The sequence below is a fragment of the Poecilia reticulata genome, chromosome 7, assembly GCF_904066995.2.
Source record: "Poecilia reticulata chromosome 7, P_reticulata-male-v2, whole genome shotgun sequence".
NCBI classification, from domain to species: domain Eukaryota; kingdom Metazoa; phylum Chordata; class Actinopteri; order Cyprinodontiformes; family Poeciliidae; genus Poecilia; species Poecilia reticulata.
In genome coordinates, this window is record NC_088836.1 from 11,391,372 (window position 1) to 11,404,302 (window position 12,931).

The following is a 12,931-nucleotide window of genomic DNA, read 5'->3' on the forward strand; positions in this document are numbered from 1 at the left end:
ATTATTCTGCCACCACCATGCTTCACAGTGCTAGGATGATTTGCAGTGTTGTTCTTCAGCCGCAGAAGAAATTTTAGTCTCGTCTCATTTGTGATTCAATTACACACCAGTAAATCCAAGGCAAATGGTTACACTTCGATTTATTTATTGGTATCAGATTAAAGGGAGCTGAACACCGTGCATAATTTTTTTCTTCCAATTCAAGATTCTTCCCTGCATTGAGTTGATCTGTATCATATCAAATTAATACTGAAATTTGTGTTCGTAACATATCAAAAAAAAATCTACAAAACCAAAACAACTCTATATGACTCATTTAATTAGAAGTTAATTGTATGCCACTTAGTTCTATTTTACAACACAGAACAATTCTCATCATTATGAATTATCCATATGTTCAGACATCAGTTCATAAACCCTCTTAACGCTCAGTCCGTGGTGAATTAAACGAGGAGAAAAGCATTATGAGTTTAATTACTGCACAGTAGTGAAACTTCTCACAGCTGATCAGAACAGCTCTGGGGTTTTCGTCTTCTCCCAAAGTGCTCGACTCGTGTGGCTTTGTGTCCCTCGTGACAGTACAGAGAACATGAAACAAAGGAGATATGTCTCCCCGGCACCAGCACTGTTATAATTACTCTGCATGCTCTGGGACTTGAATTTGCTAGCAATGTAGGATGCTGGAAGTCAAAGAGTAAGTTAGTAATTAGCTGAAAAACCTGGAGTAAAGTCAGTTTGGTGAAAGCTACTTCACTTATAGTACATGCAACGGGTGTTTTACAGTTCAAGTCTCTGGGAATAACCAGAAAAAAACTGAGTGCCTGGTGTTTGATTTGTTTTAGATTTGCAAATAACCAAGTACAGAATGGTTATAGAATGCCTGTAATTAAATTAAATTAAAGTTCCAGGGTTGACTGAGTTAAATTTCCGTTTTGTTTGAGTTGCCCTCACATGTACCCCACAGCCGACACCACCTTATGTAACAGCAGCCATATTGAGGGCCCTGTAAATGAACTTGCACTGCCTCATTCATTGTGTAATCCTCCCTTATTAGAGACCCAGTTTTAGTGAGTACTTGTAAAGAATGAAGGTTAGTGCAGTGCTGTGGAAACTGTGAGAAACAAAGTACGCTCTTCACTTCTTGCTGTGTTTCGCCTGATTAACGCTGCTCAATTTTGGTCTCTCTAAAGACTGATGCAGTAAAAATTAAGGCATCAATTTTCAGCAGACTGTTTACAGAAAAAAGTGTGTGCACCTAGCAAGTCTTTATACCACGGTTCTTTAAACTCCTAATCCACATGTGCTCAGAAGTGCACATGCAGGCCTAAAAAGATACATACAATCAACTAAACCTCTCTGTAAGTGGTGCTGAAGAATGTAAAATATTTTATAATTTAGAAAATCCAAGGCCTGTTAACATCTGGTCAGTGATTATGACTTATAGCACCTATGAATTTCTCTTTGTCTGTATAAAGAAAGGTTTGATGAAAAAATTCCAACAAGCGTAGCGAATGTCGAACAAGAATTGAGAATATTCTAGTTGGAGCCATTTCTATACTAATGGACATTTTAAAGAACAGTCATCAGAGAAAAGAGAATTGGCTAAGATTTTCAGGAGCAGCCAGCATCCACTGAGGTCCAAACCTGACAGCAGCTGGAAATTTGTTGAATACTAGAGTCACGGTGACGTGCTGAAGCAAGTTTTACGTTGCCACAGGGCATCGACAAAGAAAGACAGCCCTGAATCGAAATCAACACCTTAAACCTCACCCGACATTTGCAACTGCCTGCTTCTGGAGAAAAGTTTTACGTTCAGATAAACACATATTGAACTGTTAGGCCACAAGGACGAGAAATATTCTGGAGTAATCAAGATGAAGCTTCATCGTGCCGCCTTTGTTGTAGCGTCATGCTGAGGGCTGTTTTGCACAAAAGTGGATGGAATAAGAAAGATGTCAGATTTTCTTCAATTTCCTCTCAAATCAGCAGCTAGGCAGCGAACCTTGGACACAATCTGGTGATCCAACTACACACCTAGACTGGCTGTGGATGCATAAACTGGGTTAATATTAACCTAGTGCTCAACTCTATGGAAATGTGATAACCTTTTGTGGATAAGAGAAAATTTACAACAAATTTATGTTGCATAGCTATTAACTTGGGAAAAGAAATAAACATTAATCAAATAAATAGGCGAAAAATGTGCTCACCTTAATGGATGTAAATTTCTTACAATGACAGTTTACATTACTTTTGTGTTTATAGTTTGTTAAAATAAAAATCATCCAGCTCCTTGAAACAGTGTTACATAAGCTTATTGTTTCAATGCAGCAAAGGCGCTTTACCATGTATTTATGCTTGCTATCATTGCTGAGAGTGGCGGCAGGTTTGTTTCACAGAGTATATTTAATTATTTAAAAATAATATGTGTTCAGGCTTGAAAACCCGTTTTATCACAAACCTCTCTTCCTTGACAGAGAGATTACCTCACAGCTTGGCTCGATTTGCCAGTGGATCAGAGGTCAGAGGTCAGGACTCGTGGCAGTGGGACTTGTCAGCCACAGATCTTACCATGTTTTCCACTGTGCGCAGATACTTGGCACACTGGGAGTGGCCGTTGTATTCAGCCAGGTCTGCGGCTGTAAAGCCGTCCTGGTCCCGAATGCCCAGGTCCACGCCGTTTACCACCAGTATCTGACAGCACTGTGGAGCAGAGAGATGACGGGGTCAGTTAGAGGAGGAACAAAACTTCAGTCAGTCTGGATTACTGATGACAAACTCATCAATGTAATTACCTCTCAGGTAATTGGTTTTGCACAAACAGTGGAAACAGTTTAAAGTACTGAATAAATATCTAGAAGGTTCAAATGTGGCCCACAGTGCTGAGAGATGCTGCAGTCTGTCAGAACTGTGCTGTGAAAAAAAATACAATGATACAGTAATACTTGTAATATAATAACAATATAATAACACCATTTTCACAGTATTCTGAAAAAAATGTTTTTGACATGCTCATTACTACATAATGCTTGAAGGTCACCTGACCACTATTCTGCTTCTAACATTCGTGAATACGTCTAGGAAATCAATGAAAATAAATCAGCCCTGAATAAAGACTTCGCAGTTCTGATGCTATGATCTAATGTAGCTCTGACTGTATAGCAGGGTCATTGTCCCGAGGGAGGCTAAACCTTCACTGTACTGACTTTCATCATCTTCTTCCACATTCTTGTTGTGTACCTTAAATGGATTGAAAGTCATTTCTGTATCCTTTTCACTTTCCTTCAGTGTAGACCAGTGGTCCTCAAACTTTTTCCTGTGAGGGCCACAAAACCTTTCCCTTCTCTGGTGGGGGGCCGGAGTCAGTTTGTAACAGAAAAAGTGTTACACGTTTATCACTTGCGCTGCCGGGGGTGGGTGTGTGTGTGGGGGGGTTCTCGATTGATTTTTACCCAGAAAGCACATGGGCAAAAACCGTTAGTGAAACGGTCACTGGGACTGACTAGTATATATTTCATTGAGGGAAAGCTGGAATGCGGCCTTCATAACACGTGTGTTCATCTGCTCTACCGCTAGCAAACAACCGTACTGATTAAATAACATAAAAGTCAAGCAGTTCCCTAAAAGTCCAACAGATGGCAGCAATGTGCCATGCAAAGCAAAACACCCACAGTTTACAGGACACACCTCTTGCTAAAGAGCCCCCTGGTGGTTGAAGAAAAATCCACATATAAACCGGAAAAAATAATATATGAAAAAAAATCTGAATGCTCTCTGGTATTGTTCGGGGGCCGGACCAAATGTGGCGGCGGGCCGGATCCGGTAGTTTGGCCGTAGTTTGGGGACTACTGGTAGTTTGGGGACACATTTGGCCGTAGCTTGGGGACTACTGGTGTAGACAACTCAGTTTGTACCTGTTGTCCCAAAGTGCACACCGTACTTTTAGTCATGATTGGCGCATATGCGCAGAACTGCCTTAGATTTTCACACACGGTATAGTCCTCCGGTATAACAGCTCATGTTCTTTAAGTATACTTGATGAGGAGCTAGTTAATAAAAGAACTACTTTACATTCTTCACAATGGTGAACATTAACCAAGCAGAAAGAATCTTTGTGCTGGTCGATCTCACAAAAAGCATGCGACATCCGTGGAAGTTTATGGCAAAATATTTACAGGGTATGAATACTTTCAAAAGAGCAAAATTTCAAAGCAGAGTTTTCTTTGAGCCCGACCATAAAAAAACTTAGTCAAAACAGCAGGTCACTGGGGGTGGGGGCGAAAACCGTACGCTACACGCCAGTTATTCAAAACAGACGGGCTGTAAAACCCGGGATAGATGGATGAGCACAGAGAATGAAAACATCCTCTACTTTAATACTCAGATTATTCTTTTCTTTTGTTATTTACAAAAGAGAAAAAAATAATGAGAAAAAAATAAACTTTTCAAGAGAGAACTTGTGATCGCCCCCACCTCCAGCTCCCCGTTCTCCGCTGCGTCGTGGAGAGGGGTCCCTCCCCAGTTGTCGGTGACTATCTCCCCTCCATGCAGCAGCAGCCAGCTGAGCACCTTTGCGTGGCCACGGCTGGCTGTGAAGTGCATGGCCGTGGCCCCATCGCCGTCCCTGTCCGCCAGGCTGATGTCTGTAAAACTCATCTACAGGGTGAGAAGACAAGAACAGACTTCACTGGTGTTCAGATTTCACTGCCCTTAGTGTAAATGAGAAGATGTTGTTAACCGAAAGAAAGAAAGAAAGAAAGAAAGAAAGAAAGAAAGAAAGAAAGAAAGAAAGAAAGAAAGAAAGAAAGAAAGAAAGAAAGAAAGAAAGAAAGAAAGAAAGAAAGAAAGAAAGAAAGAAAGAAAGAAAGAAAGAAAGAAAGAAAGAAAGAAAGAAAGAAAGAAAGAAAGAAAGAAAGAAAGAAAGAAAGAAAGAAAGAAAGAAAGAAAGAAAGAAAGAAAGAAAGAAAGAAAGAAAGAAAGAAAGAAAGAAAGAAAAAAAGTTGAAAGGATCTGACGTGCATGTCAACACACCAGCCAGACGATGACGGTGCTGTGGCCCATCTGAGCAGCAGCGTGCAGAGGCGTCATCCCGTCGTTGGCTCTGATGCTCGGATCTGCCCCACAGTCCTTGACCAGGTATTGGACAACTTCCAGATGACCCTCCTGGCAGGCCAGGTAGAGCGGCGTGGCACCATTCTTAGTTTGGGAGTTGACGACACTGCAAGTAAATGAAACCCACAGGCAATGAAAAGATGTGGACTGCAAACCTGATAACTGCTGCTACATTTGACCTGAAATTAGTGTTCTAACAATAAGTCATTAAGAAGGTGTTAAACAGGGGGAACTTTAATACTTCATAGTTATTTTAAACAAGATTGTGCTTTCCCACCATGCACTGGTAAATGCCTAAACATCTAAAAAAACAAAATATGCCAGCTTAAATATAACCAGTGGTTTTATTTCTTTTGTCAATGTTCTGGTTCTAACATGTAGTGCAGCTGTGGCGCGTCGTATTTACTGAGATTTTATGTGATCAACCAAAACAAAGAAGCACATTATAGTGAAATCTATCAAGAGGATGCCAAGTTTTTCAACATTTTTCACAAAGAAATGTGGCGTGCATTTTTATTCAGCTCCCTTGATTTGATATTATGTTTGATATATTTACAGAACCACCTAGACCCACCATTTCAGCTGTTAACATGAACATGTGTTGTTGCCCCAGCTTCATGTTTTAGGTCAACAAGTCATTGAACCACCACAACAGTCTCAAGCCTTTAGCAGTGTAATTGGCAAATGGACTGAATATATATTACAGTTTTATAGTTACACTCAAAGCACTTTACATGGCAGCCACATTCACCAAGTTATACTCACTAACATGCACAGATATACAGACCAGTAGGAAACATAGGAACCCTAAATTAGAGTTAAGTGCCTGGCCCAGGGACCCTTTGCCGAAACTGAACCCTGCAACTTTTTGATTGAGAGATAACTGCTGAGCCACAGTGACGGCCTATTTATGGCAGGGCCTGTTTTGTTGTATTTGCAGGTCCTGCTAAGCTTTGGCAATCGACCTGATTAGAACTGGCCAGTCCTCAAGGATCCTTACAGCTGACTGAACCACAGATGTTTTCTCACACACAGAGGCGGAGTGAGGCCCTGGTTCCTTTTGGCATCTACTCAATCCATCTGCTGACCTGCTGACACAACGGAAGACACGTCGCAAAATGTCAGCAACGTAATTCAGTAAATTATTTGTTTGGATTATTATCTTTAACGGCCAATGAGTTGGATCAAAACAGCTGCCTGTTAACAGGTTTTCTACCATGACTTTCCTGTGTTTACGCTATGTTCCAGTTGTACTTGGAACTGGGAAATTCCGCCTTTCCTGTCAGAAAAATCGACTGGAACGCCCTCCGAAGTCGGATTTCCCACTGGAAAAGTAGGAGCATCTCCGACTACCTTTGGTTACAACTTGTAAGGCCGGCTTCGTGTTTCAATATGGCCGCTCCTCACATCAACAGTAGTAAGATGTGGTGGAAACATGTTTATTTACAAGATGAGTGAATCTAAAATTATCTCAGGTCTGACATCAAACTGAGCTCTGAGTTTTGACTTCCCAAATAACTGGAGCGCAGCATTAGCTCCATCCATCCTCTAATAATCCCAGCAGCATGATCCTGCCACCACCATGTTTCACAGTGGGGATGGTTCAGATCAATTAGGTTTCATTGCATCAAATCCTTAAGTCAGTGGTTTATATACTTGCTGTCAGGATTCAATTGTTGAGTAGTAACACCGATTTATCCGTACTTAACACAATGATCTTGAATCACATGTTATTTCATCAAGCAACACGTAGGTGGATATTTGAAAAGTGTGTTTTCTTATTGTTCCAGTGATTCTGTCTATTCCAGATACGAGCCCTTGCTGGAAAAAGGCTTTTCAACATGCAATCCCTATTTTTAGCCTCAGCTTTAGATGAGTACGCACGGTCTGACTGTAGGTGCAAAACACCTTCGTCTGTTGCTAAAAGCAGGCAAGCCCGACTGAATCTCATTCCCCGTTTTTCTTTTTTCCCCACAGGTCTTTAGCCCAGCTCTCAAAGCTAAACTATCCAGCCCTCGAGTCCCTTCTTGTCCCAGATATTCTCTGTCGCAGCGGGATGCCACGGAGGAAACGAGTGCTTCCCGACTAAATCCCATAAGGTCGTACTTTATTTGGACTCTGACAAATGAGCAATGAGTCACTTAAGAGGATTATCAGCCCACTAGCTTTGCTTGACTCGCAATGTGCCTAACTGAGAGTTGCAAGTGGAACTGAGCCGCTACATAAGAAAGCTAAAGGGCTACATCTCACTTTTGCACAGGCTGCAGTTAAATCATGCCAAACGAGTTGTTTTAATATGAGTCAGGCTTATTTTGAGCTACAAAAGATAAATATGTACGGTATCTTAGTAGAAAACAAATGTTGAGGGCCTCTTTGAATGATTAAGTGAAAAGTTCCAGGTTGGAACAATTGGATAATAAATATTTCAACACAAGAAAAGGAAGTTGTCCGTGTTTCTGTCATCAGGAAGTGAGCATGTTAATAAATCTTTCATTGATGTAACTAAAGTGGGTTTCGCTCACATGTTCTTTTTAGAAGGAGAAAAGTGTATTTCTTTAATTAATCCTATTCACAAAACTTCACTGTGCTAAAGGTCACGTACTAAAGCAACCAGGACCAAACTCCTCAAAGTGGGGAGGCTTAGGAAGTGAAAAGGAGCTTCTGGAGAAGGAGTGTAGATTTCAAAGGGTTAGGAAAGTGGTTAGACTATTCTCTGACACAAGGCGCACCACCTCAGCAGGGACTGTACAGAAAAACTTCTCACACTGGAGTCAGAGACATATGATATATTTCCATTTCAGCTCCAGTGAGCATTTTGCCCTGGTAATAATCTGACCACTGTACCTTTCCTTTCTGCAGTAACAAAGACTAAGGTTGTCTTCATTACAGTAATGTAATTGATGTCCTACAAATGGCCCTCCTGGCTAATGAAGGCTTTTGACAAGCTCAGTGTTTACCCCTATTGAATAATGAAGAGTTTTGATGGAGAAATTGATGTCTCTTTTGCAACGTGTGCATCTCACGTGTGTCTAGCTATTGACTATTTAAAAAGTGTTTTAAGTGTTTTACTGCACAGTTTTGAAAGTGTATTAAAGTTTCTAAAGGCCAAGGTTTTCTAAAGCATGAACATTTTCCAAGTCAGGTGTCAGTAAATAGAGATTTGCACAATTAAAGTAAAATTTTGTTGCACAAGCACCAGGCAGGGTACCAACACTTTTTGTTTTTGTTTTGTTTTTTTCCGCAAAAGATATTTTTTATATTAGATTCAAACATTAAATAATCCAGAATGATGCCAAAGATCAACAAAATACATATCTCGTGGACATATTTAATTTGTGGCTTTTTTGATGAAAAATCATCAAAATTTTTACATGAATATGAATGTTGTAATATTTTATCTAAACATAGTCTCTATGTAGCTGTAATGTCATGTTATGTTGCATCTTTTCATTTTAAACCTGTTGCTGTGAAGGATGCTTGAAATGGGCTTTTATCCAACTTGCACCAGGAACTTATTAGGAGGATTATAGAGCACAGGAGGTGCAGCTAAGCTATTGGTTTAATCAAATACTGCCTTATTTACTCATTTCTCTCTGTGAGCTAACATCTTACCAGCTTCATGAAACAAACTACCTAGAGACAGAAACAGCTTTGAGAAGTCATTATGACACTAATATATAGTTAACACCTCAATAATGGCATCTTGAAAATGTATTCTGATACAAACACATTCTCATTAGTTTTAATTTTAACCGTATATTGAATAAGATGTTATCATTAAGTCTGTATCTCTGCTGGACCTGAAACCTTAACCTTTACAAAGTTCCTGAACATTTAACAGGTAAAATCTACAGGTCTTTACAGACTCATTTTTTTAGATGGAAATGGAAGAAAGGATGAAAAGAAAAAGGAAGGAAGAAAGAAAAAAGGAAGAAAGAAAATGTAAGTAAGGAAGAAAAGGGAAGGATAGACACACAGAAGAAATAAACAAAACCAACAAAGTATTCAACGAAGGAAGGCGTACCATTAGAAGGTATAGGGGGAAACAGACAAAAGCAAGAACATAGAGAGGGAAGGACACAACCTTTTGACAATGGGAAAGAGACTAAAGTCTGAAAATATTCTTTTTCATACACTTATTTTATTCTTTCATATTTTTCCAGACTCTGTTTTCACTACTTCTTATGTAAGGATTAAAATCCTCTACTTTCACATTGAAGGTGTTAAATTTGTTAATCTTAAAGTCAACTCTATGAAGAACTAGAGTTCACCAAGTTTCTATTTTGAGAAAAATATGGAGAAAAGGAGCCATCAGACAATATGTTCTCTCACTTCTGATGGAGCTAACTTTCTGAATTATCTCAACACAGAGCGATGTCCTTTTAAACTTCATGCTAGAACCGTCTCCAGGCCAAAGATCTTAATCTGCACTAATTGATTACATAAGCTGTCTGCAGCTTCCCACTTACTCTTTCTTTCTCTCTCAGCCTTTCATTCATTCATCCACTTTTTGTGTAATGAGGCTATCTGGTCAGGCACATTGAGCTTTTTGTTTTGGCTCACTGGGAGAGACTGGCAGATAAAATGCTCATTTAGACGCAGTTCGCAAAACTATCTAGAAGCACGAATGCAATGACCCATCCTGCAACACGACAAAATGAAAAAATATGTGACAAAAAAGGACTGCATTCATTTCACACTAAGAGTTTTGTTCAGAAAGGGTGTTAAGGGATGTGGGATCAAGCTTTGGTGGTCACAGTAAGTTAATATTTGTGGAACATTTAACTGAAATGTAACCATTTTTGGGGACATACTGATGTCAGATTTTGGGACCAAATTCTAATCTACAATTTAGTAAAACAAAACAAACCAATTGAAATTATGTCCTGTGCTCCTTTTACAGGACAAATTGCAAACCTGAGCATGTAATGTTTCTTTTTTCCACTAATTCTAACAAATAACAATTGTATCCATCTTAATGTGCGAGCGAAAAACGATCCGATTTAAAGTTAAGCACGTTAATTACTATAAACAGTTAATTACTATAAACTAATGAATTTAAAGTTAAGCACGTTAATTACTATAAACAGTTAATTACTATAAACTAATGAATTAATTATTCATTAGTTTTTGAATTTAAAGTTAAGCACGTTAATTACTATAAACAGTTAATTACTATAAACTAATGAATTAATTATTCATTAGTTTATAGTAACTTTCCAGGAGGCTTAAGAGGAAACATGATGATTGACCGATTTGTGTCAGAGCCGTAGAATCAGGAAAGCACTGAAATACAACCTGTCTGATACTGTGGATTAGGCCAGAAAAGCTCAAAAAGCAAAACATACTGCCCTGATCTGAAGACATTCAAGAACAGATGAGAAACTAGGAAACATGTTAGTTTTTTATTTTTAAACTCATATTCCTCCTTGTTTCTCGGCCTGTTTCCTGTGTAGTTACTATCAATAATAGCCACTGGCATCATAGCAAAAAGAAGATCCAGGGAAACAATTGTATCCACTTTGTATCTCCAAAGTGAAAACCAAAGTTGATCACAAAGACCCATTATTCCACACTTCCCAATAAAGCATCTGGATCATTCCCAAGACTTTAGGGAAAATATTATGTTGAGAGACAACGGTGGAACAATACTTCTACTGTACCAACACATCATTTCAGAATCAGAATATCATAACGACAGCCAAACATAGAGGCAGTTGTATGTTAGGATCCCTTGTTGTGTTTGGTGAACTGAAACCTAATCATCCTTCAGGTTATGCAGCAGATAATGAACCAAAGAAACACCAATAGTTTCACATCTGAATGACAGAAAATAAGAAAAAAACCGAGAAAAAAAACAAAGGGTTTGTCATAATTTGGACATAAATCTGACCGAGATGCCGTGGCATAAGCAGTGGCTGAATTAAAGTAACTTTGCTAAAAAGAGTTGACCACAATTCTTCCACGGCGATACAATTGCGTTGAAACATGAAAATGTGACAAACAAGCCAGCACTGAAGAAATCGGTGTGGAGCAAATATTTTTTCAGGACCGTGTATAACTACAGTAATTACAGTAGTCCAAACACTTTCTAGAAATTCCTTGTCAAAACTGCAGAATGACGTCTTTGTTGGCATTTTTATCGTCATTAAGATATCCTGTTATGATTAAAGGTGAGACATAAGTCGAAATGCAATGCTGAAAACAGAAAACACCATAAAGGTGTTGTTGTTTACCTTGACTGTATGTACTTTTAATGCCCTGCAGTCACACTCTCATTATGTTGCACCGTAATTAGGCTCCTTGTTACAAATGCAATGATGCAACCAAGACAGTCCATGTAATCTTTGTGATCTTCCAGGTAGAAATAAAACAGCAATAACTGTTAAAACTCAGGGATGAGCGTTTGCACATCACATTAAAGTCTGAATATTAAACTTCATCTCCACTGTGCATTCAAGGCTGGAGACCAGAAAGCGGCTCCTCCATACAAATGGATTTGTTTCCCTCATTATCTTATCGCCATTTGGTGCTTCTGTGTGTCGCCTTGGAGACGACGGTAAACAGCAGCGGCGGGAGGGGTGGAGCGGAGGACTGAATGGGGCCAAGCTATCAGGGAGCTGCAATGTCTCTGAGGAGCATTAAATTTTCAGCAGGTATGTACCCGTCTGGGGTGCATCCACACAATATTGGAGGTACAAAATGCGGCACGACCTGCCTGAAGGCATCAGTATAGTATGTCTGTAAGAAGTCATGCTTTGTCACATTGTGTTAAATATATGGAATAAGAAATGCAATAAATGTGATTATTCTTCTAAAGCTGTAAAAAAAGAAAAAAAGGGCATTACAGCTGTAGCTGTTTTTAAATGCCAGGTAAAATCCTTGAGTAAATTTTGTACATCAAATATTCTGGACTTCAATAAATATTTGAAAATGAACACGCTGCATGTTCCATTTAAACATGGAAGCTTATAGTGGGAATGCACCAATCAGCTGGCAAGCTTTCCTGTGACTGTTTCTTGTTCCGATTAATAAGCGTGTTGGAAAATGGCTGGATGAATATATGACAAACTGAGTTAAAACACCTCGGTTTGTGTTTCTTCCTCAAGAAGAAAAGCGCCGTCGGTCAAAGTTGGTGTCAGCGTGCGAGGCCTCAAAGAAAACAGGAAATTGGCATTTGCCAGGAAAACCCTGATCAGTGCAGCTCATGTTTCAAGCACTAGATCTGGTCAGATGCTGAACAAAGTGAAAGACATCAAAGCAGCTCTGACGGTCAAGTGAAACGTCACTGTTGGGCACCGTTTGTGCCCCAATAAGCCAGCCAAATAGACAAACCTATACAACAAACATTTCATGTCAGGCTTTTTATGTAAAACATAAAATATACATTATTAACTAATATTAGCCAACTTGGCCAGTGAGCTCTACTTTTAAGAGTAGGCTTGAAGCTTTCCTTTTTGGTAAAGTTTACAGTTATAGTAGCTCAGGCTATCCTGAGCTGCCTCTACAGTTATGCTGCCAGAAGCTTAGAATGCTACTGGGGCACATTGACCACTTTTTCTCACTTTCTTCCGCTGCTATTCTCCAATTTGCATTATTTTCTGTTGTTTCAACTGTTATCTTTTTGTTTTCTCTCCGTTTCTTTCCATAGACGCTGCATCTGGTCTGGAATTTGTCTTCCTGAAGGAAGGGCATCTCTGAGATAATACTGCTGACAATTAATAGTTTTTCATCTCCTGCTATTAACTTTTTACCTTCATGAACATAGAAAATAATCCTTTATCAGTTCATCTGTTGCTTTTCGTGTATAGCTAAGCAT

The 12,931-nt window shown here is 39.3% G+C and overlaps 1 protein-coding gene across 4 annotated transcripts in view; it reads right to left on the reverse strand.

Moving 5' to 3' along the window:
• Positions 1–12,931, reverse strand: part of espn (espin) — a 53,172-nt gene that overhangs the window by 33,722 nt on the left and 6,519 nt on the right. For all 4 annotated transcript variants that reach the window (XM_017305951.2, XM_017305950.2, XM_081608876.1 and 1 more), the window contains exons 3-5: positions 5,032–5,218; positions 4,474–4,656; positions 2,572–2,703 (exon numbers count right to left, since the gene is read on the reverse strand). In XM_017305951.2, the coding sequence (XP_017161440.2) occupies positions 2,572–2,703; positions 4,474–4,656; positions 5,032–5,218 (502 nt within the window). The remainder of the gene's footprint in view (positions 1–2,571; positions 2,704–4,473; positions 4,657–5,031; positions 5,219–12,931) is intronic.